Source organism: Ixodes scapularis, unplaced genomic scaffold (genome assembly GCF_016920785.2).
Source record: "Ixodes scapularis isolate PalLabHiFi unplaced genomic scaffold, ASM1692078v2 PGA_scaffold4__175_contigs__length_147842914, whole genome shotgun sequence".
In the NCBI taxonomy this organism is placed as follows: domain Eukaryota; kingdom Metazoa; phylum Arthropoda; class Arachnida; order Ixodida; family Ixodidae; genus Ixodes; species Ixodes scapularis.
The window spans coordinates 124,522,967-124,550,521 of NW_024609879.1; the positions used below are offsets into that span (position 1 = coordinate 124,522,967).

Genomic DNA, 27,555 nt, shown 5'->3' on the forward strand with positions numbered 1-27,555 from the left:
CAGAAGATAAAACAACGCCTCCGTCATCGACGCTTCGTTTCACCGTAACTCGGCAAAGAGCAAACGCTATGTCCCCTTTGAGCCAATCAAAGCAACGGAGGCGAAGCACGTGAAAGTCTTTAACAAAGGTAGAGAGGCAAGGACGTAATCAATTTAGTCAATCAGTCTTTATTCAGCTTCAACAAAACATTAAAAGCAGTTGGAAAAGAGGAGGTGGAGGACCACCCGGCTTAGCTCTTGCCCCCCTCGGAGACTGGCCCGTCGCTCAATATCCGCACCAAAGGTGGCTTTCCTCTCCCTTTCCCACCTGCGGCTTCAACGGCACTCTGCACAACTAGTGAGGCAGAGTAAACTAATCACATGTCTCGTTGCGACGCGCTGCTTGGCCCTCTGCGAAGTTATGGTGAGACGGAGTACAGATGCCCGTGAGATCAACGCTTTTTGGAAGAGTGCGTTTCGCCCTTCTTCCCGAGGCGCCTAAAAGTAGTGCTACGCACGACGCAGCAGTAGCTCGTCGGAACGCTAGACGGGCAATGGGTTCGTCAAGCGTGGTATTGTTGAGTGAAGCATCGTCGAAGAGGGTTGAAGGGGCAGTGTCGGGAGAGGGGTGTCGATCTGACGGGTCTCGAAGACAAATAAGACATTGGATGAGACCAAAGAGAATGCAAAAAAGAAACCTTAAAATAGGGTAAGAAATGAAAAAGTGCAGGCGAACCGAAACCCGAGACATGGAGAAATAAAATAACAGACGTTTTCTTGTCCATCGTCTCCCTAATTCAGGGTTTTAGATGACGAGGTAAAATGTAGCGTTGCCTCCTTTCTGTTCCTTCAAGACGTACGATGACTGCCAATGCGACAACTGTCCTACTCGACGCCACCCAGAACGACCACTGCAAGTTAAACACCATTCTTAACACAGAATGTGTTAGATGGCCGACTCCTAGCAGTTTACACACTTCCCGAAACGAAAGAGTGTCGTAGGAAAAGCGATTGGTCACCGGTACTGCTTGCAGGACCTCTCCCCTCTACCCATCCCTCTCCCGCCGGAGCATCAGCTTCAGAGGGGCTTCCTTTAGGAAACGTTATGCACTATGATGCCGTCGAAGCACCACATGCGTGCCAAGCTCCCTCATGCACCGTCGCTGTGGAGACGCTGCAGCGCTGCAGCGTGCCACGGAGTGCGTTATCTCTCAAAGAAGAAATTAACAGGAGAGCTACCATATTTTCAGAGTAAAGGCCCGTTCACACTCTTGCGACCGAGTACGACTGAGAGAGATGAGATCCCTTACAACTTCTTAAATGTTTCTAGAATGAGGGAACACACTGACATTGTGGCGCCATCTATGCGGTGACCCTGGAACTGCATTTCACAAAAGTGAAGGTTTTGCGGGATTTTCGAGGTCAAATGTGCGTAATACCCATAGAAAGGCTCGTTTATAACATTGTCAAAAGTTTTTCGAGCCAAGAAAGAAAGGATAATGCTCGAGAAATAAAAAAAAATATGCCGGACCGCCGAGTTTACACTGCTTCCCAATAGATGGCGCCAGTGTATTTTCTGGTTTAACAAGTTTTAAGGAACCCAGGTTTAAGAGGTCGCAAGCAGTCGCAAGAGTGTGAACGGGCCTTATGGTCCACACCCAGTCCACAATCTGCAGGAACACAATTCGGCAAAAAAAAAAATTTTTCTTTAGGATACTTTGCACGAGGCACATAGTCCGCCCTTGTACACGTCGCATCAAGATAAAAGAAAGTTTTGCGCATTATTCGTGCACTGCACGACGTAATTCTTACGAGATTTGGTTGTCTGAGATGAAACTATGCTGTTGGCGTTCGAAACGTGTACTATGTTCTGATAAAATGACGGCAAGCTGATCTAAAATTTCCCAGAATATACCTTAATTCACAACATAGAATAGTAAATAAGTAAGGCTCCACGAGCAGCCTGACCTTTTTTTTTTTTTTACTGTGCTTCTTGAAATGATTATGAGTATACTACATATTCCATGTAAAAAATTATAACGCGGAGTACATCCTGATAAGTGATTACTTAATTAACGCACAACAAGGCTCGTATCATACTGGAATAATTGTCAGCTAAACCTGTCACACACAAAATCTATCGAGTCTCATCACAACTAATGATCTTAAAAAAAAATTTAAAAATCCTTGTATCGTCTGCACTGCACACTTTTATACATGTACGAAAATACATTTTTTACGCTGAAAGACTGAACTTAGATAAAAATGTGGATAGAGCATCTGATCCAATACATTTCCCGATTTTCTCTCCAAGGCCTTTTCGCAGTGCTTAGTGTTGTGGAGGAGAGGTACGCAGGCGCAGTAGCTCTCCACTGCGCTTATTCCAACCAATAGGAGGCTGACAAATTGGCCTCTGTTCTGTGACACTGACCTTGAAGTAAAAAAAACACTTTTGAGCCAGCGCACGCAAGCAGGCAAAATGGCTCTCAACCTAAAACATAAATATTGGGTCGAAAAAATATATTTTTATGGAAAAGCACATTTTTTTAAATAACTGTTTGAAAATGCAAACAAATTATTGAACCTTTCATGAGGTGTATCTAAGAAAAAAAAAGGTGTGTAGCAATGAGTGGTCGCATTTTTAAACGAGAAAAAGTCTACGCATGTTCAAAGTTTAGATCTCTTAGCATGTCTAGGGTGCAGTAGATTAGTTCATTGCCACAAAAAGAACCCAAAAAAAGAATCTTTACTGCCTGTTTAAAGGGACTAATAAATAAATTTTGGGCTGGGATAAATGTTAGATTGATATTTTACTAATCACGTATCCTTTATGCGCCAAAAAAAAAGGGGGGGGTAGGAAGTGAAAAGCCGGAGTTTCGGGATGCAAATTAAAAAATATAGCGGACAATCTTGTTGGACGCGAGGCATCGCTTGGATGTGTGCACTCGTCAACAATCAATCCGTCGACAAATATTTGGATTCGCATTTGTGGCCAATGAGTGCCTATCATCACTTGCAAATGTCAAGCTCCATGGTGTGCTTATTAAAAAGCACGGTGAAAGCTTGGAGTCATCGCTCCGGAGCCCAAGCATGTCACAACGTCACAACCATGCGATTTCTCCTTTCGCTTTTGAGTTGAGGAGGAAAGCTGAAGAAAGAGGAGTTGAAAAATCATTTCACATCAGTTTTGAGTTTTCATCTTTCTCATTTAAACCAAAGAAACCAATAAAAACTGCCAAAGGTAATTTTTCGAAATTTGGTTTGGGCTGTAAAAACGTTTGTATCACAGAGAAGTAGTGTGACACAACTAGTAAACCGCTCTGTGTTATGCTGAGGATTGACTCCACAATCGATGCAGGCTTCTCTTTGCATTTTTTCCGGGGGGAATGCCGTAACATCCACAAAAAGAGCCAACCTAAAGTCGAAAGCAAATCGAGTGAAAATAAGAAGAAAACTAACTTCAGTGTGCGATAAAAATAAAGGCAAAAAAATACTAGTTTTAAATTCTGTAACCTGCCAAACTTGCGATCGCAGGGAGGACAATGAACCAAATTCAAATGTCCTTTCCCGTCAGCAATGTTCGCTTCTCTTCTGCCGTGGCTAATTAACACCATTTCTGCCGAGGTCACCATTACTAAAAGTAGGCTATCTTCTGGTGTTTCTGAAAAGATAGCAAATCATGTAAAAAATATGGGTGGGTCATTTGTCAAGGGTGGGGTGGTATCTCTCTTGACATTACGGTATTATTGGCGACAAGTTCAAACCAATACTATTGGGACACAGTCTGTGTCCCAATATAAGCCCTACTACTAGAAGCATATTAAAAGCTTTATTCAAAAAAAAAAAAAAAAAATCCACTAAATATGTTTTTACTTTTAGGGACACATCTAGGGGTCTGCCCCACTATGCAACATGCAGTTTCCAAACATTGAATCCAATACTGTTTCATGGTCCCTTTGCATAGCACATGGAAATATGTGGCACGAGGGGTGATCCACAGGTTTTGCCTCCTACCGTAGGCTGTAACTTTGTTGATCAGTGATGGAATTGAAGGATGATACATCCAAAAGAAAGTTTGGAATCTCATCTTTCGCAGGACACAACCAACTTTTTCAACATAGCCCCTAACATCGGCGACTCACTTCCGCCACCGGTGTACTGCACTCCGCGTGCAGTCGTAGATGGTTGAGGGCTGCTGTTGACGAGACCAACGCCGCCGCACTGGAGGAGCTGCAGTTTCAAGATCCCTTGCCTCATTCACCTTACAGCCCCGACCTCGTGCCATTAGACTTTTGGCTGTTTGCCGATGAACATCTGAAGGGTGCACGTTTTGCGTCCAACAACGAGGTAATCGATGCAGTGCACTGTTGGTGTCTTCAACAGCCGCCCTCCGTCATCTACGGAGGGTAGTGCACCGGTAGCTGAAGTGCATCCCCACCTCTGGGGGCTATGTGCTCCTGGGAAAGAGGAGATTCCAACCTTTCAAAGGTAACATAATTCGATTCCATCACTGGATAAAAAGGTTGCGGCCTAGGAGGCAAGACTTACTGATCATCCCTCGTATGTCACTGACAAAGGGCGAAGAAGACCCACCTTTGACGGTGGCGACAATGGTCCTCTTGTACGGCTTGCAGATGGGTTCCGGCTTCTCAAGGTCGGCCCAAGGTCGTTCGTGTGCCGGGATGGTCTGGGAGGAATGCCACAGGGCGCGGTCGGAGAAACGACGCCGAGCCCACTCCGCGTGAGAGACGCTATGTTCGTTCCTCGAGTCCGGCCACCCAAGACTCAACCTCCCAACCCCCCTCTACCCCCAACATCATGCATGCAGCGGCAGCACATCCTTGGTTGTGCCCATTAAGCGTATGTGCAATCCTGTCTGAAAAATGTTATTTCTCACAGGCTTTCAAGGTTCGCCGAAAATAATGCTAACAGATCACCACTATATGTGCTTACAGAAATTTGTCCGCCATCGAGGGAACAAATGTTGTTGTCTGCAACTTCGTTTGGGCATGTCCGTAATGTTGTTCAGACAACACAGTTTTATCACTAGACCTGCTCCAAAAATCCCAAAGGAATGCTGGGAATGTCCTTGCTCTCGCAGCATCGCTATACAACACTAAAGAGATTGAGAGAGAAAATGGCACAACAGCCTGACCGCACCCGCCTACGTTGTCTGGTACAGCCAGTATTATACTGTCCCTTCCCAGAATTCCTTGCAACAAAGAGAGCTGAACTTAGTGCAAAACGTCAACTGACTATTTCGACAAATGAGGAGCCGTAAAAAAGATTAAAAAGCCTGCTGTTCTTCCTTCAATAAGAAAATCGAAGAAAGAGTGCCTACTTTTAGGGATACACATAGGGATGTGCCCCTAGAAGGCTGTTACCCCCCCCCCCCCCCCTTTCAACTAACAATGACCGTTCGGCCCTCGGCTGTAACTCTCACGTTAGTATTTCCTCTTTCGCAAGACTTCTCTCTCTATCTCTCTCAAAGTGCCCTTACAAAAGGGGACAACTCCCTAAATGTGTCCCTATTTTCTAGGGACACATCTAAGAATGGGCCCCCAGAAACAAGAACATGTCCCTGCGGTGGACAGTGCTGTCGAGCACAAGCAGGAGAAGTGTACACGAAGCTGTCGTTACATTGAAGTTTCACGGTCCCCTCGGCTTACTTCAGCGTCCCTGCTTTGGGCGAAAATGAGGGTCCTCCAGGGCCAAGAAGAGTGTTGCACCGACTCCAGTGGGCCCTTACAAGCCTGGCAACACTCACCTCCTTGTGTTTGGGGGAGTGAAGATGCTTGAACATGTCGTTGACTGAATGCATCACCATGTTGCATGGCTGACACCAGTGCTCCTGTGTGTCTTCGTAGATGAACTTGATCCCGGCTGTGTCCGGGCTCTCTGCTGCTTGGGCCTGGGTGCATTCAGAAACGGAAGCAACAAATAAAACTGGGAAGCAAGAATGCAAAAAAAAAAAATAAGAAAAACTTACCGTAAAATACCGAGCAAGCGCCCACCCAAAATATGAAGATAATCGAGAAAATTGGGGAATGAGCGCTTGTTAGGTCATTAATTTTATCTACATATCTACTGTGCATATTTTTTTCAGATGTTGCAAAATTTGGGGTGGGCACTTAGTAGGAAATGGGCAGATGCTCGGTATTTTACGGGAAGGAACTTGCCAATAAAAGAATGAGAGGAGCAAGGAGGGGAAGATAAAGTTGAGCGTGTGGGGAAAGGAATAGTGACACAACACGAAGTCAAGATTTGGGGGAGAAAATAAAAAGTAAGACAACAAACACCCTTAAAGAAAGCATTGCTGTGTGCATGACACGGGACTTTTTTTATTTTTTGCACTGTTGAGTGCAAATATACAAAACTGTGTTCTGTCTTTTTTGTTGTTTTTTGTGAATTTCTGTTCTTTGTTTGGGTCACCACATTCACTATTTGCTCTGTCTTGAATGTTTTTGATTTTTTTTAATACATTTTTGTTGAGAAGATTTTGGGTTATTTGAGATCCCTTTTGAAAACCTTATGAGACAAGCAATTAATAAATGCCAGTCTCAGCAGCATATATAAATATGAGCTCGTTCTAAGCATGCACAGTGGACGGCATGCTCAAATATGGCGTCCAGTTAATGCCCCCATCCAAGAGCGCAAGTTCGTCTGCTTTTTGCACAGGGGCTGCAATGACGTCCGAATGCCAAGCTCTTATTGGCCAATTGAAAAAAAAAACAAAAAAAACAGCGTACACACCTCAAAGCATCTAGCATTGAAGTCTACCTACTATACTTTAAATCAAAGCCAATCAGAGCTTCATGTCGTCCTGACGTCACCGCAACTCCTGCGCAAGAAGCAGACGACCTGTCCTCCGCATAGACATTGCTTCGTCACTGACCCTAGTTTTGTGCCTCAACGGCGCCAATTACTGTCACAAACATGTTGCAGTGGAGAGACCTCTGGCATGATGTTCGAGCCAGCGTCCGTAAAAATCAAAGCAGACGCTACGCCCAGAAAGAATGCACACCCAGGTGCCGTAAGAATAAGACACTTTTTTTTTTGCTTTGTTTCTTTTTTTTTTTTTTTTTTCAGCTGTGCCATTTAGGCGGCGCAGCTGAGGATCAGCTGAGGCTGCTCGGGCGCAAGTCAACAGGACTTCACCCGGTCGATCGCGCCCCGACGTGCCCTCTCACCTCTTCCTCGAGCCTCCTCTTGTAGTTGAGGGCCTCCAGCTTGACCTTCTGGGTGACCTTGAAAATCTTGCGGGAGATCTCCTCCACGCTTGACGTGACGTCCATCACCTGCTTCTTGACGTCCTCATACATGCTGCTGCTCTCCAGCAGGAATGGATCCCGGTGGCCGTCCCTGCACAAGGACGACACAACCCAGGGTGTCTAGCAAATTATTATTTTAAAATTCCCTGACGTTTCCAAGTTTTCCCTGACAATTTCAGGTGAAATTCCCTGACCACTGCAGAGGTGGTTAAATATATACGACCATTACAACACAAGGCATTGAACACTGTGAGGATCAGTATGCACAAGCTTAATCCAACTGGCATATTACGAAATACCCGGGTTTGTCCAGTCCGAAATAAACAAGCGCTTTCTTGCCGCCGACATCGTCAGTGAAGAGGCCACTTCCGGAAACACGATGAAAACACAACGCTCAACCACACACGTCAATAACCGAATGGCAGCATGGCCAAGTCATGGCCACCAGATGCATACCTTCGGATACTTTCGGCTTAAGGCTTGGATCAGATTGGGGTCTGCGGCTTTTCCCATTTGTCACTAAATCTAGTGGCTCTAACTGGATCTAGCGTAGTGTCGTGCCCTCAATCCAATCCAAGGGTTGGACTAATTTGCCAGCTGTTCCCTTTGAATCGGGTAGCACACTCTACATCGGGTAAGCAGAGCCCACGCTCCGCTCTAAGCAGAATTCATTGCCAATTTTTCTGCACCCAATTCTTAAGTTTTTGCTTAGGGCACTCGATGGCATTTCCGGCTCATTTCCCCTGACTGGGCTCGCTTTTTGACAGGTTCCCTGACAATTCCCTGATTTTTCCCGGTAATTAAAATTTCCCTGACAATTCCCGGTTTTCCAGGTCGCTAGACACCCTGCAACCGCTACGGATCGCACTTCTGGGCAGACGAAAAACCTGTTCACACGTACAGGGCATTTCCGAGCGCTGTATGGGCATAAAGAAAATGTTTGCATTAGTAAGCCAATAGATTAGGTGCAATTAAACGCTTCACAAAGGCATCTTTAGGTGGCGCATTAATCATACTCAAATTTCGTAAGGGTAAGCTGCTGAAAAAAAACACATGAGAAACTTGTTATTTCCAGAGTTTGGTAAAGTACATGTAAAAAGTACTTGATGTAAAGTACAAAATAAATAAAAGATTATGTACTTCAAGTAAAGTACCTGGTAAGTGCACCGGGTGCAGTGTACTTGAAGTAAAGTACTAAAAATATAATGTACTTTAAAAAGTGCAAGTACTTTTTTAACAGAATCTTTCATAATGTCCTCTCATTTCCATATACAGCATTTTCTTTTTAAACTTTTGTACATTGCCCCAGGGTTAATCGGTGGCGCATCACTCATTTTCAGAAATGGTGGCGAATATTGGATAAAGTCACGTGGCCTTAGAGCCGTTGTTTTCCCCTCGCTAAAGAACTCTACATAATCAACTTATAAGGCGTTTATTTGTATAAGTCTTGTAGCCACCATTATTCACTCAAAGAAATTACCAGATGACGTCTCGAAAGACCATAACACATTTTCCCTTGGCAATATGCCAATTTTTTGTCTTCAAATCTGGGGAATGTTCTCTGAATTCAAAAGTTGTAGTTCTTTCCTCAGAAAGTACAAGAAAAAATACTTTAAGTAAAGTACAAGTACATACCCTGAGAACATACCTCAAGTAAAGTACAAGTTTCCTAAATCTGCCATATTTTCCAGAGTACAAGTTGCGGTTTTCTTCAAGCATTTTTCTTGGTGTGTCTTATACAATAATGCAACTTTATGTGTTTTTTTATTAATTCACAGTGCAATACAATTGTTTTTAGGCACTGCGCATCATTGTTTGTAATGCACCGTAACTATGTAGCCACTGGTGGTGTTGCCCTTCCAGGAGACACTGGTGTCGCCGCACTCTTCTGCATTTTTCATGACGGACTCCGAAAGCGAGAAATTTTAGTTTCCCCGAAGCCGCTCAACGTGGAAAGGAAAGACAGAGAGAATAAAGCTTTTACAGCATGTGATCAACATTGCCTAATCCAGCCATGGTTTTGTACTATTCTGCTTCAGTCCAGTAACACTAAAAAACAGGTGGGCTGGTACACATGTATAGCAGAAAATTTCGTTGTGTCTTTATCAGTTCCAGTTTGATGAGCAGTCTTTATCTGCCATGCTCCAGTCGTGTTGCTACCTATAAAAGGAAGGATTGCGGCTAGCGGATCATATAGCAATACCGAAAGGAGTGTGTCAAGATTGATTTATCTGCCTGCGCATCGATGCTCGAGTCCTCTTTGTGACTTGGCCTAGGCTAGGCTTAGTAGTCCGAAGCTTGGTTCACGAGTGTCTGGCATGCTAAACTTTTGTTCGCTCGGCGTGTGTATGCTCGAATAACACTGGACTGTACCCGCCAGACAGCGCCGTGCTACGGGCATTTCTTTCAAGTTGAAACGTTGAAGTTGCGCTTCAAACGGTATGTGTAACCTGGCCGATCGTGTGAAACTACGATTTCGCTATACCAATGCGCGTAAAAAAAAAGCTTATCCTCTGAACTATGCAAAGTATGAGTACTTTTTAAACACAATCTTTCATGATGCCCTTTTATTTCCATATAGTTTTTTTTTTTTTTTAAGCTTTTGTGCATTGCCCCAGGATTAGTAGCACATCACTTATTTTCAGAAATGGAAGCGAATATTGGATAAAGTCAAGTGGCCTCAGAGCCATTGTTTTACCCTCGCAGAAGAACTATACACAATCAACTTATAAGGCATTTATTTCTACAAGCCTTATAGCCGCCATTACTCACTCAAAGAAATGACCAGATGACGTCTCGAAAGACGATAGCGCATTTTCAAAAACTTTTCTGCGAAAACGGCTCAATATACGGAAATGTGGCTTATAATCTGGAAAATATGGTACTTGAAGTAGTACTTTAAGTACAATGTACATCAAGTATTTCCTAACACTGGTTATTTCCTGTGTGCGGGAGGAAAACAGAAGCAAACCACCTAATTGATGCCGCTACTCACATATGACACCATATGGTAAAAAATCTTAAACACTAATTAGAGATAAACACACTAAAGGCTAAAGGATGAACACACGTCAGCCGACGAAAGCTTACGTCAGCCGACTTCCAGATTCAGCGGGATATCTGTTCTTTACATTAAGCATGACCACTTCAGGAGATTGGTCTCAAGATTGGCCTAGAGTTGGCACAACTGTCGTGCTATCATCATCATCGAAGCGGGGATAGAAGTATGGCTGCCAAACAGGCTCTCCATGTTTGCGCGTGAGATTCTTGCATTCAATTCTACGCAAAGCATCAGTGGGAAAACAATTTTAGAGGAAAATGATGTGGCACTGTTCAATGCTTCAGTGAAGGTTAAATCGTGTTACCAGCGTACAGCCTAAACTTAAATAGACGCTTGTGTGGATGCGTCGTCTGCTCTAGGCAGACGTTGATAAGCATAGATCACTACAACGGATGCCCATTTCTAAGTAAACTGCACATCTATGCTAAATACTTGTTTCTTTTAAAAGAGATGTGTGGTTCACTAGCATGGAAATGCAACAAAACAAGGAATTCCAAGCCGGATACTTACATAACACCGGTACTGTGGGTTGTGAAATCGCAAATTCTAATAATTTTTTTTTGCACAACTTTCAGTTTTTGCAGTAACAGAAATACTGCGCATTGAAAGAAATTAGTAACTATCGGTAGTTACCGTGCTATTGCTAGATTCCATAAGCAAAAAATGTACCGCTGCAGCCAACGTTTCTCTTTGCTGTGCCTTGGTGGGGTAAGCTTTCTGGGGTCGGAACAATTCTACTATGTTGCGATGAGGAGAGTGTCTCTTCTAGTTACGATCTGCAGACTGTTTGTTGGCAGGACAACTGGGTTAAGTGAAACAAACTGTTCTAATATACAGTGGTGGAGTTGACAAATTGTGATTTGGAGCAGCTCCTGTAGCAGCGAGCAACGGGTTTTGGAGCAGAGATTCCCACTTTTGGAGCGAACAATTTTGAGCTTTCATGTAAAAATTTTTCATACAATCTCTTTAAAAGTTAGCCTGTGGAAAAAGCTTCAGTTGTTGAAGTGTTGAGAGACTATTTAAGGTATCATACCTACAGGAGACCTGGCCACTACAGATATTTATTTATTTCTTGAACAATCATACGCGGGTAATTTTCCAGAAGTCTCAATTAGGAGCGCCGATGGCGTCTTCAGTTTGTGTTTGACGTAAAAAATATGTTTTGGCTACTCTGTAAGGTTTGTATCACGGTGAGGTAATTGTTGCAAGTTCGTCATCAAACGGAGACTTCTGTGTCGAATGTGTCTCACACTGCCGTCGCTCATATTCAACCTGCTACTGTTATTAGAGCAGCAAAGCAAAGCACATAGCTACTCTAACTGATCACAATGAGTAGCGTTACCTATTCATGTAATCAATGTGAGCACAGTTCACAAAAAAAAATATAACGCTTTGTTAGGCAAGTGAAAATAATGGATTTTGGGTTCGAAGCAAATTCAAAGTGAATACCGTAAAATTCCGATAATAACCCACCTAAAACTGAAAAAAAAAAAAAAAAAAAAAATGGTGGAAAATAAAGAATGAGCTAACTTTCGGTGTGCAATCAAATTGAAAAAAATGCTGCTTTAAGATCATGTGTCTCTGTCAAACTTAGTATTGCGGCGAGGGGCAATGAAGCAAAGATTACTGTATACTTCCCAATCAGCAATGTTCGCTGATATCCCGCCATAGCTTACTAGACGCATTAACGCCGAGGTCATCATTGATCCCAACGCCATGATTACTAGGAGTCGGCTATCTTTCGGTGTTTAAAAGAAAATAGCGAATCAGGCCAAAAATAGGGGGGGGTTACCTTTCGGAGGTGGGGCATCTCTCGGGATCTAACGGTAGTGGTTTTGGCCAAATATTTTTAAATCGAATATTGAACGGTTGCAGCGCCTTTCTCCATGCCGTTCACTACTATTACAGCATGCTTAAACAAAAATTCAGCTGACCTTGCAAAGGTTGTCCCCAAGCTTCTAATTGCCCATTTATGAGCTCCGTTAAATTTAATCTAGCTATAGTTATAGAGTGTGGCCTCGGACAGTCCCATGCCTACATTAGGATGGCAAGTAAATGACAGATTTGACATAAAATTAAACCTACAACCTAATTAAGGGGATTTATAAATCTTCTTGCCATATGAAAATATTTTCTTCAATTCTGAATAAAAACAAAACATGCACAAGTAATGAACACAGGTTGTTAAAACATCACTGCCCTTGCATAAAAGCTACAGTTAAATTTTGAAGATTATACTGCAACATAAATACCACCAATCACAAATGACGAAAATAATCCCTGGAGAAGGGGAACAAGAGGGACAAAGGACGAACACAAATCTCCAAACACAGCTAGGTGACTCGTTAATGTGGACTCCGTTAATATGGACACCCTGGTATATGGACACCATTTTCGGGAACAAACTGGGGAAATACAAGCATTTTTGTCTCGTTAATTACTGACAACTCACATTATGGACGATCTTTGGGAGGAACGGGGGCGTCCCATATTCGAACCCATATTAACGACACATCCCTCTACTATCCATGGCACTGTTGATAGTCCACTATTTATCCTTTCTTACACTATCTATACTTTTGAGAAAAAAAATATTAATTATATCAATAGTCTTTTTTTTTTTTTTTTTTTTTTTTACAGTTTTGCATTGCTAAATTTTACGCACCTCAAATTTTGTTTGCCAGTGTCATCCCCTTTCAGACGGAATTCAATGGAAATATTTGGCATGAGGTCTTTTTAGGCGATACTAAAGAGAACCACATGGTTTCCTTTAATACTGAAAATGAACCAGAGTTGCCCTGCAAAGCAGGTCCAGCATATCCAAGCGTCTCTGGTACGACAGGCGAATCGCAGCATGAACGCTTTTGTTTCCTTTTTCCCCTCTTGCACAAGGAATACCGAGCTTTTCTTTACTAAAAACCCACATTTACGACATTTCAGCACGATACATGCACCACCTAAAGACATCTTCGTGAAGTTTCGATTCAATCCGTTCGTTGGCTTGTTTGCGCTATTTTTTTACGCCCATACAGAGAGTGAGAATGCACTGTACGCAACTGTGTGCAATGCTAAAGGCTGGTTCAAACAACTGCAACTACTTCCGCCAAGAATTCCTGCAAACGCGTTAAGGCTCGTCCACACAGTTGCGTCGACTGCGTTGCACTGCGTAGCGCCGTGCAGTACAGCGCCTCCCCATTGGCTCGTCGTAAGGGTCGCCATAGCAACAGCTCGCCGCAAGCGGTCTCAACGAGATGCAGGTGGTTGCAGTCGCACTTAAATGCAACCGTGTGAATGAGCCTTTACGACCACAGAACACAACTTGTGTTCCCTGGCGCATCTACGAGGTGGCCCTGGAACGACATTTCATCGGAGCGAAGGTCTTGCGGTATTTGCGAGATGATATGTAACAGTCGCTTATAACACAGTCAAAAGTTTTGTTGAGCCAATAAAGAAAGAATGACGCGCGAAGAAAAGGTAGGAATCGTACGCAAATCGAGTGTGCTTCGCAACTTCCCGACAGATGACGACGTAAGAGGTCGCAAGGATTTGGTCCTAAGCAGTTACAAGCTCGTGAACCGGCCTCGACTCTGGGCCATAGAAAACAGCATTGGGTTTGCAATCAATGTATCGGGACTGTATCGACGCTCCAATCCATGTGACCAAAGAGGTACACCCCACTCGAACCTCTCGAAAACAAATGTGAGCGTAAGTAAGCTCATACCTCTTCAAAGTCTCCAATTTCACGAAAGAACACGCGGTGCTGAACCTTGTTGGCCGCGTGGCGATCACCCACTCGCGGCACCGAAAGAGCCGACAGACAAAGTAGGAAACGCTCACACCGAAACGTTCTGCAACGAGGAAAAGCCGGATAACGCCGGCATACGAGGGAACCCACCTTTCATGCTGCCGCCGCCTCATGATGTCGTTCTGTATCTTGCCCAGCCGCACCAGCTCCTGCTTCAGCATGGTCATCCTTTCCCGGTAGCCATCCTTCTGCTCCACCAGTCGTAGGTAGTGATCGATCTCCTCCTGGGTCACCCCCGTCTTCGTGAGCTGGACCCCCTTCGGAGGCTTTGCGTCCCCCGCCTCCTGCTTCACGGCCTCCACGGACTCCTCCTTCACCGGGGTCACGATCGGCACCGCACCCTGCAGCGGTACCATGCGGAGGTTCGACCGCGCGGCCGTCGACACCACCGGCGCCACGTTGGGCGGCGGCGGGTATGGGAAGCTCGCTCCGGGTGGCGCCGCCTGCTGCTGGTACCCGAAGTAAGGTGGCGCCGCCGCCGCGGCCGCCATGTTGAAGTTGGGGGGTGGGACTGACAGGTTCGGAGGCGGGGCCAGGGGCGGGGCCTCGTAGTAGGGCGGCGGCTGGGCGGGCGGGACGGCCTCCTGGAAGTAGGCCTGCGGGGGCGGGCCCACGGGTGAGGGTGCCTCATCCCTCCGCGGGCTCTCGCGGTAGCGCGGCGTACGGCCCCCTGCGCCTCCAGTGCGCCGGGAGCGGCGCGGCGGGCTCGGGGACCAGTTGCGGCGCCCCGAAGAACGGTCCGACGCCGGCGAGCGACTGTTGCCAGGAGACCGCGAGTAGCGGCTCCGCGACGGCGTCGCACCACCGCGGTAATACGGGCTCTCGCGCCGCTCGCGACGGTATGATGAGGACGGCGGCGACGGGTGACGGTACCGGTCGATTGGACTCCGGTTCCGGTGCGAGGGTGGGGAATGGCCGCGCCGGTACGACGGTGGCGGCGAATAGCTCTCTCGTCTCCGCTTCGCCGGGCTCGGGCTCCGCGCCCTCCCATACGACCCTTCCTGCGACGGACTCCTCAGCCGCTTACGCTGCTCGTACGCATCCTCCCCCGAGTGAGCGGCGGCGGCTGCCGCCTTCTCCTTGCTCAGCATCATCTTCAGCTGCATCAGTTCCTGCTTCATCTGCTCGATGGACGTCGGACCGGCCGTGGCCGCTGCCCTCGATGGGGCGGGCTTGGGCTGCGCACGGACCGGCGGGGGCGGGCTGATGCTCGGTGAGGGCGTCCGCCGGCGCGGCATTGACCTGCGTGCTTGCGCAAACAGGAGGTCGTCGTCGAAGGTGGAGGGAGGCGGCGCCCTCCGCTGCGGCCCCGCCTCCGCGAGCCCCGTCCTTCCCCCGCCATCTCTGAAGGCCGCCATCTTCTCTGCGGCGAGTCGCCCCTCTGCCACCGACTTGCCGCGGCGGTCGAACTGGAGATTGAGGTCGATGGTCAAGGCCGACTCGTCGGCTGCCGGCGGAGTGTCGCGGTACCGTGGCTTCTGTTGCTGCTGCGAGGACAGCCAAGAGTCTCGCTCCGATGGCCGGGATTGCTGCTGTTGCACTTCATGCCGCTGCTGTTGCACTTCGTGCCGCTGTTGTTGTGCTTCGTGCCGCCGCTGCTGCTCTTGCATCCGATCCTCTTCAAGGAAGTCATCCATCGACGGCTTGCGGCTCGAAGAACCGTGCCCCGAGGGACCGTGACCCGATGGACCGTGCAGGAACTCAGTGTCTCCGTAGAGAAAGGCATCCTCGTCGTCTATGTTCTCGTCGATTCCCAGTCCGGGGATGGTGACCGTCTGCTGCTGCTGCTGCTGCTGCCTCTGCTGACCCCTTGTCTCGTCTCCCCTGTACCTGAGGTCCGACCGGCTGTTGTCATGCCTGGAGTTCGACGGCGGCCTGACCTCCGAGCGGTAGTCGGAGTGCATTTCCGGGCGGTGGTCGAAACGCGAATCCGACCGGGAATCCGAACGCAGCGGGGACCGCGTGTCCAGCCGCGGATCGAACTCGTCCACCCCCGGGAAGATGTCGTCTGCCACCTTCTTGCGTGGCTCGTCCAGGGGCTGGAACGAAGCCGTGAACTTCTTGTTCCCGCCGGAGCCGGCGTGATGCTGCTGCTGCTTCCTGGCGCCAGGACCGTCCTTGCCCGAGATGGGAAATAAGGGCTTTGGCAGGTCATCGTACAGGTCTCTGGAGTGTGAGTCGTCGGGGTCCGAGTTTTCCGGAGAGCGCGCTTCCTCCGAGTAGCCCTGGATGGCCTTGAGCGCCAAGGAGCTCGACCGCGGGGAGTCCAGCTTGTCCAGCCCCAGTTTCTGCTTTTCCTTCATAGCCATCTCTAGCAGCTGAGACCTGCAGTGGAAGGAAGAACATTCTTAAAAGGACGGATCTAACAAGCCCACAGTATTTACTGCTGCAAAACGGTGTAACTTTAGAAAGATTTTTATACATAAAAACAGGGGACGGGACAACTCATCTGAAAGATGTGTTGTACCGTCCTGTCTTTATGTATAAAACTCTTTCTAAAGTTCCATCATTACCAACGCAGTCACCAACAAGTTTGTGAAGGGGTACTGCAGACAATTGCAAGATTTCTCTAGAAATTGTGTCTTTAACACCCTTCAAGGGATGCTGAACCGAAATCTGGATTTTACAAACCATGACGGCAAAAGCGAGCAACGGGATGGTACAAACACCAAAACTTCCCTCATCCAGCGATATCTTGAACGGATGACCATATTTTTTTTAAAAAAAAGGAGGCGCATTTGACAGAAATGTTAACGTCATGGTTCTCCGAGAAGAAGACGGAATGGCCTCGCGTCTTCTCTGCCTCGCCGCCTTGAGGGAGCAAAGCGAATAGAGGAGGAAACGAAGTATATTCACGTCACGTGCCTCGTTGGCCTGGTTCAATCTCGACCTCTTTTTCCAAAAATACGGCCGTCCATTCGAGATATCGCCTTACGAGTAGTGTTGTAGGGACCGTAGCGTCCCGCCTACATCACCTGCATTGTTTTTTTGAAATCCAAATTTTGGTTCACCATCCATTTAAGCATGCCTACAAAGTTTTTTTTTTTTTTTTTTTTTTTTTGCTTTCAGTTCTGAACGTGTTGATACTTGAAAGAGATTATTAACTAAATGCATATGAAATACAAATAAGTAATTTTTTTTTTTTTTTCGATCACTTACATTGTTTTTATTAGGGGATTGTTGTATAGAGCAGACTGTATCAAAGTTTTAAAAAATATTACATACAGATATTTTATAACTCAATCTAAACGCGCCTGCGATACAAGCGCTGGGAACGAAATGAGGCGCACGTCTCAAGAAAGTGGTTTCATGACAAGAACCTTTCCGCAACTAATTTCAACAATGGTTTACTTCTCTTTCCAAGCATGAATGCCAAACAGGCTTGATATCTTCAGTAGAGTTCAACCATCTAAAACTACAATCTAGCTATTATTTCGTGACTAAGAAGACTTTTTATTTCGTTCCCAATAATTCAATCTACCAACCTCTACCTGAAACTCCCAAAAGACCCAGAACCCCACCACAAACTTGATGCCGAAAAGCAGATGGCAAACCAAAGTTGCCATCTGCTTTCGAAAAGCAGACGAAAACCCAAAGTTGTTGTTTGCTTGCGAAAAGCAGACTGAAACTCGCGTCGCCGCCTGCATTCGAAAACCAAGCGAGGAGGGAGGGGACAACAAATGTTTTTGGTAACCTAACAGACCAATTGCTAGATTCCCAAGCGCCCCAGCCCCCACTCGAGGAATCATGGGAACGGTGTTCCTTCAGCTCCCTAGTGATCGGTAATTTCGACCAATTCTATGGTTACACAGTTTTTGGCCGTAATTCGGAGTCACCCTGAAAATGCCTGTCATATCATTATTAAAATTTCTCGTCAATGTCAGCATTTTTCATACTGTGCATGCGATCCACCTTTCAATCTGGCTGAGCAGCATGAAATTTCTTACAATATTATCATTCTCGCGATTGTCGTTTTAGCAGAAATTGCTTTAAAAGCTAAGAATTCACAACAACAAAAACTAGGATTGAGCTCGAAGTCAGCGAGGCTGTTTACAGCATTTTTAGCGTTTCTAACTTAATATCAGTGTCCTTGAAGCTGTACAAGAATGACAACAATGTGGGAGATTTCTGCAGCTCCGCCTGGTTGAAGGGTGGACAGCATGCACAGTATCGAAAACATTGACATTGATGACAATTTCTAAAAGCGATATGACAGGACCTTGGGCACTATACGACGCTTGTTTAGGGTGACTTTGAATTACACTCAAAACAGTGCAACCGTGGATGTGGTCAAAATTACCGATCACTATGGAGCTGTAAGAACACCGTTCCCATGATTCCTAAAGTGCGTGCTGGGGTGCTTGGGTGATATAGCAAATGGTCTATAGCGTCGTTACACTAGAGCAACAAACACCAATTTTTGGTCTAGCAACACCACAAAGTTCAGTGTCGCTGGTGCTGTCCCACTGTAACGACCAACACCCCCGACAAATGCTGACAAGCACAGACTAACGACCGACGACGGACAAGTTCTTGTATATCGTTGGCCTTGAAGCGCCATAAGCAGTCCCATTGAGGAACATCTCTCCGAGACAAACTTATTCTCATCGCCTGCTTGTACCCTCTGTTGCCTCTCTTACCCTTCTACCCTTCCTCCTGTTTCTCCTGCGGCTCGATCCGCCCCTCAACCTTCAGAGGAGGCCTTGGCGGCCACTGATCGTTCACGCAGTTCCTCTCCCTCGATTGCTCATAGTGGTCGTGGCTTGCTTGCTGGCGGTCGTGTTGCAAAAGACAATTTGTATGGCTGGTTTTGCTCACGAAAAACCTGGTGAATTCGCATGGCTGGTTTTGCTCACGAAAAACCTAGTGCACAAGGTGGTGCTTCAAGACGCCGAGGTCTACGTCCCTGCATTGGGATGGATACGCCGACGTTCGAGGACTCACCACAGTAAGACTGCTCGCCATGAAGTACGACACAATGTTCGGGCAAGCCATTCCAGCAGGCGAGAGACTTGTCATCACGTTCTGTGATAATCAGTTAGCCGTATTGTCCCCAAAACAATGCCTGCCCTCGATGATTTGGATATAAGGTTATAAATATCCTCAAAATCGGCATCAAATTCCATGACGCTCACCTCGAATGACCCACACAAGAAAAGATTTGGGAATTCTAGTACGAAAAAAACTTTTTTGTCGATTCTCACGACGGTTTGCAAAAAGTCGCCTACTGCAAATCGAGACTAGCGGAAGCTTTAATTAAGAAATAAAGTAATTGTCTCTACTATTACTAGGGATGTCGCAAACCACCCTAGGTTCGATTTCGAAAGGTTTCGATATTTGCGAAGCGAACTGAGGTTCGATTTCGAAAAATTTCGATATTTTCGTACCGACCGAGGTTCGAATTAGAAAAATTCGCAACTTTTGACCACAGCGGAGTTTCGAATTCGAAAATTTTGAAGCTTTCACGGTTTCTAAAATTTCGAATTCGAATATTTCGAATATCGTTTTCCTTCAGGTTCGATAAATTCGAAGATTTCGAAATTCTTTGGAAACAAAATTCGAAAACTTCGAACGCTTCGAATTTTTATAGACATGAAGTTCGAACAATTCGAAGATTTCGAATTTCTTTCTGCATAAAGTTCGAAAAGTTCGAAAGTTTCGACTCTCTTTTAACGCTAAATTAAAAAAAAAAAAAAAAAAAAAAAAAAAAAAACTTTGAAGATTTAGAATTTTTTTTTTAATCCAACTTTTCAAAGTTCGAAGTCCGATTTTCAAGTTTTTCCACAGTTTCAGTTTCAAAGAACGTTTTCACGGCTCACTGGTTTTCACAAAATCAAGTTTAGAAAAGTTAGGGTGTGATATCTAGATTCTGCGAAGTTGGTCAGGCAAATAAATGAGACGACGAGTGTCCCGGATGTGCTGGAATATTTGTCAGTGCAGAATTGTGGCCGCTAGCCCCCGGGGGGTGGGGGGGGGGGGGGTTAACCTGCATCACGCAGTTGTGATTACACGAACACACTGTTTTACGAGACTCATCCAGTTCGAAACGGCCAGGGGCGATCAGGAGGTTGAGGCTCAGAAAAACCTTGAAGCGACCTGGCAAACCTGCTCGCCACCCCTTGCACGCTGGTAGTAATCCGATCCGGTGAAGTTTATAATTGTCCTGGAGGTTTATTTTCTGGGACGGAGGAACCACCTCGCAAAAAGCACGAAAGCCGACACAACTCGAGGTCGAGGAGCGTTCTGCCATACAAGTGGCGTCGGAAGAGGAAAAACGGGGGAAAAGAGGGTAGTGGGGGGGGGGGGGGGGGGCTTCTGCTTTTTTCTCTACCTTGCAGGTATTTCGGACTATTAAAGAAAGCAAAACGGGGAAAGAGGGCGTGGTCGAGCTTATTTTAATCTGAAATTATTTATGCATATGTATAGCTACTGTCGCTCTTCACTGCATAAAAGGTTGCGTAGATGGTCATTGTTAGAAACTCGTTGTCAGAAGGCACTACTCGTCACATGCTTAGTGGTTCGGAAGTTCAAAGCTGTCTTTTCGACCTAAATACCTATGCCGATAGTAACAAAAAAACAAAAAAAAAAGAAGAAATGCGGGAATAAAAAGCAGGAGAAAAAAAAAACTATCAAGAATTCGTCGGAAGTGTTCTATTCTTGCATATTAAGAGGTTCAGAACTTCGAAACAAGTTTCTTTTACCAAAATGTGTACAGGCTAAAAGAAACACGTCCCAAAAACGTGAAGCGAAAAAAAAAAAAAAAAAGTTTTCTTTAATGACGTGCTGAACTTGAACACTATTAGAAATCTTCTCCCATGAGGTAATTTATTCCTTAACGTGAAAAAGCAATAAATATATTATTTTGTATTCTGCAGATGTCAATGATATGTACTGTCTGTGGTGTTAATTTAAATGCGATACCTCAAACAACTTAGACGAAAATAAATATCAAGTTTAGGTCAAAATTGCACACAGATACATTTGAAACTAAACATTTGAGAGAAATCTCTCTGGTTGGAATTGGTTGGTTGCCATATTTTAATTATACAGATACATGTTTGGACATTTCTTCGAAACTCACGTTGAATAACAATAATCACATTTTAAGACGGCACTTACCTAAGCTATACATAGATCATTCTTAAAAAAGTATAACATGTCTACCATAAATAGCTCCGGCTGCAGCGTGCTTCAAATCTGGCACAAACGATAATCGTCAAAAACCCGTCGTCCTTCCTCGCCCCTTCGGGGATTTATTTCTTTAAACCTAAGCATGCCAGAAAATTGAAATAAACGACATCGTCTTTCTTAAGGAACGCAACACCGCGTGTAAAAGTTTGAGAAAAAAAATTACGAATGTACCCCACTACTTGAAATCAAATGAAACCGTCCGCCGGTCTTTCGAAGTTCGACGAACGTCTAACTTTTACCCTAAAAGTTCGAAGTTCGTCGAACAGCTGACTTTTCAGAATTCGAAAGTTCGAAACTTTTCGAATTCTCTTGATAAATAAGTTCGAAAGTTCGAAATTTATCGATTTTTTGGTCAGTCAAGTTCGAAAGTTCGACAAGCATCGAACCTTGCAGCGCAATCAGTTCGAAAGTTCAAAAAGATAGAATTTTTTAGCGTAATAAGTTTGACGGTCCGAAAAGCGTCGAACTTCTTAGCTTAACAAGTTCGAAAATTCGACCTCCGTCGAATTTCACGATATAGACAATTCGAAAAATCGAAATCTTTCGAACCTTTCGAACCGCTTGATTCGATCATCGAAACTTTGATTCGAAAAAAGTTTGCGGCATCCCTAACTATTACCGTGTTTGTTGGCGCGTTTTCCACCTAAAGAGCAAAACATAAAAACCGCGCCACCGTACTCAGTTTGTCGGTGTACTTTGAAGTGTTTCATTAATTCCAGTCCCACAAGGAAACAAGTTTCCTTGTCCCCATATTTTGCATTGTTTGTGCCAGGTAGGACGGCAGACTCCAACGAACAGGCTGTCTGTCGGTGTCATTTGTCGCTCACTGTCATTTAGCTATCGTTCGTGGCTGTTTGTCGCTCCAGTGGGACACGGCTGTGATTGCACACTGATACGTCTATACTAGAGCCACAAAATAAGCTATGTTTTAAGATAACAACACTCCAGCCACATTAGAACGTAGATTCAATGTTGCCAGTTGCCGTCAGCTTTTGATGACGTGCCTGACAAAAATTGCAAAAAGTGCTTTCTGTCTTCCTGCTTGCTGAAACAGCGTACTCCAGTGAAAAATGATACCGCCATCACCTCTTAACACCATATCAGCCACTAAAAAAGTCACATCCCAGAACAACAAATGTCGCAGACGGCGCCAGTGCGGCTCGAAGCACCAAGATGGCTGCACCCACGAGCTGCCGACAGACAAAAAAAGTCATGTGACTCGGAACGAACCAACGAGCATCTTGGCGGCATCAGACGAGAGAAAAGAGTGCTCACACCCTGAGCAGTTTTCTATAGTTGGGGACAAGCCAAGCTCCTCCCACCTCTTTCCACTATAGCAGAGTGAATGCTGGGAAGGAGGTGAACTCCTCTTCAACTCTTCTAAAGTGGAAAAAGTTGGGACGAGCTTGACTTTGGTCTCTACCATGATGCATACCTGAAACTACCTCCCGGCGTCTGCGGTGCTTGCGTGCGATGCGGTGTCATGGGTGCTTGCGTGCGGCGCGGCGTCTTAGGCTCGGGTGGGGGCGAGTCCCTGTCGTCGAAGTCTCGAGAGAAAGGATTGTCTCCTCCCCCGACTCCACCCCCTGGAGGAGGACTCGAGTTCCGATGGCTGCCTCCCCCTTGTTGCTGCTGCTGTTGCTGTTGTTGCTGCTGCTGCGGCGGTTCTTGATTATAGTACCTTCGGTTGCTCGGCGTGGGGTTTGGAGGGGGCTCCCGCTTGGCTTCCTTTCGCTCTTTAGATATGACCTCGCTCACATTCTTGACAACCTGCAAAGGTGAACGAGGTAGTGTGTTGTAGACCCTCCCACTAAGGGCTCTCTGGGTGGCGCCGATTTGTTCAACCGCAGTGCCATCTTCGTACAACCGGGCATTTCAACGGAATCGTCAAAGTAGGAGAGGGAAAGGGCATGCGTCCAATCCCGACAGCAGACGACAAACCGGCCGTCTTCCGCGGGCATTTTCGAACGATTCGGTGGGGAAGAAGAAAAGGGAACGCACCATTCCTGTCGATAAGGATAGATAACTGGGCGAGTTGGTGAGAGTTCATGTTGAAAAAACAGCGCGACTAATACGAGGACACAGAGACGAAGAGAACACAAGACAAAGCGCTGACTATCAACTGGTTTGTATTACACACTAAGGAAGAATGACAATGAAATGAAAAACATGGAGTCAAATGTTTGCGCGCTTGCTTGGCGCCTCGTGAAATATGTCCCTTTCTTCTTTTTTCCCCGATCGTAGATTGGATTTCTTCTTTCTTTCCTCGGGAGCTTTTGTCACCCTGAATCCAAAAACTTCATCTCGCTGGAAGTCAGAGTCACCGATGGTTGGCTCACACACGAACTGTCGTTCTTCGTGATGTTGTAGGCTTCTATCATCTCTCGACATGTTTGGTCGCAGTGTTGAAACAATATACTGGTGTTTTCGAAGCGTGGTTCGCAACCGCAATCTCTGCAATGTATCGCTAGATGCGAATTAGCGGTGCCCTTCAAGGAGCTATGGTGCTCTCTTAGTCTGATGTTTAAGCACCGGCCAGTCTGCCCGATATACCAGTGCCCACAAGAGAAGGGAATGCGGTAAACCACGCCTCTTACACACGACACGAACTGCATCCCATGCTTTACCTTACATGTGTTATATTCTGATCTTGCTTTACCCTCCTTGCGTGCACGTACAGCAGAACATAATCTACTTAGTTTGTTTTGAGCTGAATAAAACAACGTTCACTTCGTATCTGGACGCGACTTTTTTAAGTCCGTGTGAAATGCGGTGAAGATAAGGAATGACTGAAACTTTCTTTTTTTCTTTTTTAACTGGTTCTTCTAACATGGAATTGGAACTATTCTTTACGATTTTTATTAAACTATCGCATGCTGATGAAATAATCGAGTCTGGGTATCCTGAATCCCTAATCCTTTGAATTTGGGGAAGTGAAGCTAACGCCCATTGTGTGAACACGATTTTGTTAAGGCGGATTTCAAACAGGAATACACTATCCCTCTTTTGACGAGTTTCGAATGTGCTGACTGGTAGTTTAGCAAACTCTTTGATGTTCTAGGATGATACAACCAACAAATGTGTTCTATTTTAAATTCAACGAGGAGATCTAAAAATTGAATTTGACTCTCTTTTGGGGTCTCATAAGTGAACCTAAGGCCTTGGCCAAGCTCATGGAATACTTTAAGGATGTATTCTAGTGTTTTTTCACAATTGGAGTCTTCAACAAATACCAAAAAATCATCAACATACCTAAAGATCTTAATGGTGTGATTTTTCAATTTTTGAACTAGAGCTCTGCCTATCTTCCCGAGGAAAATATCGCTCAGTACAGGCGCTACTCTCGACCCTATACAAACTCCTGACTTTTGAATGAACACTTTCTCCTCCCACCCTATAAAAGTAGATTTTAAATACATGGATAATAGTTCAAGGAAATGTTCAACTGTTATTCCGCATTGCGTTCTAAACTTAGTTTCGTTGTTATACTCCAAAATGCACTCTTGAACGCTTACCATGAGGTCATCATGAGGCAAAGAGTAGTATAAGTCCTCTACATCAATGCTGAATGCTGTGCACCCCTCTAGATTGCTGTCTCTTAGAAATTCGATAACAACCTTGGAGTTGGGGATGCGTAAAGGGTCAACGATTGAAAGGGAATTTAGTTGTTCTTGTAAATATCCCGAGATGGCGTGTTGCCAAGTGTTGCGTTCCGATACTATGGTGCGGAAAGGGATTTCCGGTTTATGGGTTTTAGCGGAGAAAAACACCATTAACGTTAGGTTTTCTCCTTTCTTGGCTGCTGACGCGACTTTCTCTAAGTTGAGGACTCTAAGTGGGACAGGTATATCGCCCAAGACGACAACGTTACCTTCCCTTGGATGAGACTTATGAGATCCCAAAAGAGAGTCGAATTCAATTTTTAGATCTCCTCGTTGAATTTAAAATAGAACACATTTGTTGGTTGTATCATCCTAGAACATCAAAGAGTTTGCTAAACTACCAGTCAGCACATTCGAAACTCGTCAAAAGAGGGATAGTGTATTCCTGTTTGAAATCCGCCTTAACAAAATCATGTGTTCACACAATGGGCGTTAGCTTCACTTCCCAAATTCAAAGGATTAGGGATTCAGGATACCCAGACTCGATTATTTCATCAGCATGCGACAGTTTAATAAAAATCGTAAAGAATAGTTCCAATTCCATGCTAGAAGGACCAGTTAAAAAAGAAAAAAAGAAAGTTTCAGTCATTCCTTATCTTCACCGCATTTCACACGGACTTAAAAAAGTCGCGTCCAGATACGAAGTGAACGTTGTTTTTTCAGCTCAAAATAAACTAAGTAGATTATGTTCTGCTGTACGTGCACGCAAGGAGGGTAAAGCAAGATCAGAATATAACACATGTAAGGTAAAGCATGGGATGCAGTTCGTGTCGTGTGTAAAAGGCGTGGTTTACCGCATTCCCTTCTCTTGTGGGCACTGGTATATCGGGCAGACTGGCCGGTGCTTAAACATCAGACTAAGAGAGCACCATAGCTCCTTGAAGGGCACCGCTAATTCGCATCTAGCGATACATTGCAGAGATTGCGGTTGCGAACCACGCTTCGAAAACCCAGTATATTGTTTCAACACCGCGACCAAACACGTCGAGAGATGATAGAAGCCTACAACATCACGAAGAACAACAGTTCGTGTATGAGCCAACCATCGGCGACTCTGACTCCCAGCGAGATGAAGTTTTTGGATTCAGGGTGACAAAAGCTCCCGAGGGAAGAAAGAAGAAATCCAATCTACGATCGGGGAAAAAAGAAGAAAGGGACATATTTCACGAGGCGCCAAGCAAGCGCGCAAACATTTGACTCCATGTTTTTCATTTCACTGCCATTCTTCCTTAGTGTGTAATACAAACCAGTTGATAGTCAGCGCTTTGTCTTGTGTTCTCTTCGTCTGTGTCCTCGTCTTAGTCGCGCTGTTTTTTCAACATGACCATTCCTGTCATTTAGGCAGTTTTAGTGGACCGTACCGCTGGAACTGCCCAAACGTGGAGGCTCGTATCCCCCTCTCCTCTCACGCTAGCAGAACGGTCTACAGTCGCCGACAGAGCGAGAACAGCAGGGCGTGCCTTTCGAAAGCTTCCACCGTGCTTTGGCTGCGTACACGTTGGAGCGTCGTCAGAGGCCGGAAACTCGCACTGGAGGCGGGACAACTGAAGCTCCTCCTCCCTGCCGTTCACACCTCACAAGAGTGCATTACGACCGGAGTCCGTTGCAACGCAAGATTTTTAGGAGAAGTTCTGCCTCGGGCACGTGCACATTGCCTCGTGCTGCGTCTTGGCTGCGCGTTATCGAAGGTAGAAAGCTCGCATCGGAGGCGGAGCTTCTACTGCAGACCGCGTGCTGCAACAGACATTTTTTGTAACAGATCTGTATGTGCAGAAAATAACACGACAGCTCTCTTTGATGTATGTGCACAAAATGCGACAGTTTGTAAAAAGACAACCGTAGGTATTTGTCGTTCATCTCGGATGGTGCAGAGCAAAGTGTAGAGAGGGTCTGGCCATTCGTTGGGAAGTATGGAAGGCAAACGATGAGGCACCTTTGGCCGAAAGCGTGCTGGGCATGTTTCAGGGCATCTTCGCAAATTCAAACATGGTCAACCAGAAGCCGCGAATGACACCGTGGCAGTGGTTGCGAGAAACAAAAAGGAAAAAGCGCGTCGGAATGACTCTAGGTAACTGAAAATAAGGTGCATGTGATGTTTCGATCATGGCCGTGCAAAATGGTGGAAAATTAAAAAAGCATGCGCAACTAGCAGAACGATCGACGTAATCCGTACGCCAGGCGCCGAGGGACAAACATCTGCCGTCTAAGCGGTCAGGCTCCTTCCAAGCAAAATGGAGTTTGGGACGCACATTCGTTCCTTACATCTTTCTTTCACAATCATTATCGAAACATCACTTGTACCATATTTTCAACCATGAAGAGTCACTAAAATGAACTCTTACTTGCTGATGAAAACTTCTTCTCGCTATGACCGCTGGGGAGTTATTTTCGGCTTCTGGTTAGCCAAGAGTGCATGTCCAGCCCTCCATCCGCGTCTGGTGCACGCCCTTGCTCTGCCCCTACCTTCCACTGACCAAACTCCATGTACGACTCAGGGACGGCGCAAAGGTAGTCATAAAAAAAAACTACCAGTGTAGTGATATGTGCGGATACCAATGAATGTAAGTGGGATTTTGTGCTTTCTGA

General features: G+C 45.6%; 1 protein-coding gene across 2 annotated transcripts in view; it reads right to left on the reverse strand.

The window, feature by feature from the left end:
* The window catches only part of LOC115315739 (zinc finger protein 318), a 55,011-nt gene that overhangs the window by 24,511 nt on the left and 2,945 nt on the right, over positions 1-27,555 (reverse strand). For both annotated transcript variants that reach the window (XM_029975037.2, XM_029975039.2), the window contains exons 2-6: positions 22,743-23,077; positions 14,207-16,441; positions 7,170-7,341; positions 5,747-5,890; positions 4,573-4,666 (exon numbers count right to left, since the gene is read on the reverse strand). In XM_029975037.2, coding sequence (XP_029830897.2) covers positions 4,573-4,666; positions 5,747-5,890; positions 7,170-7,341; positions 14,207-16,441; positions 22,743-23,077 — 2,980 coding nt within the window. The remainder of the gene's footprint in view (positions 1-4,572; positions 4,667-5,746; positions 5,891-7,169; positions 7,342-14,206; positions 16,442-22,742; positions 23,078-27,555) is intronic.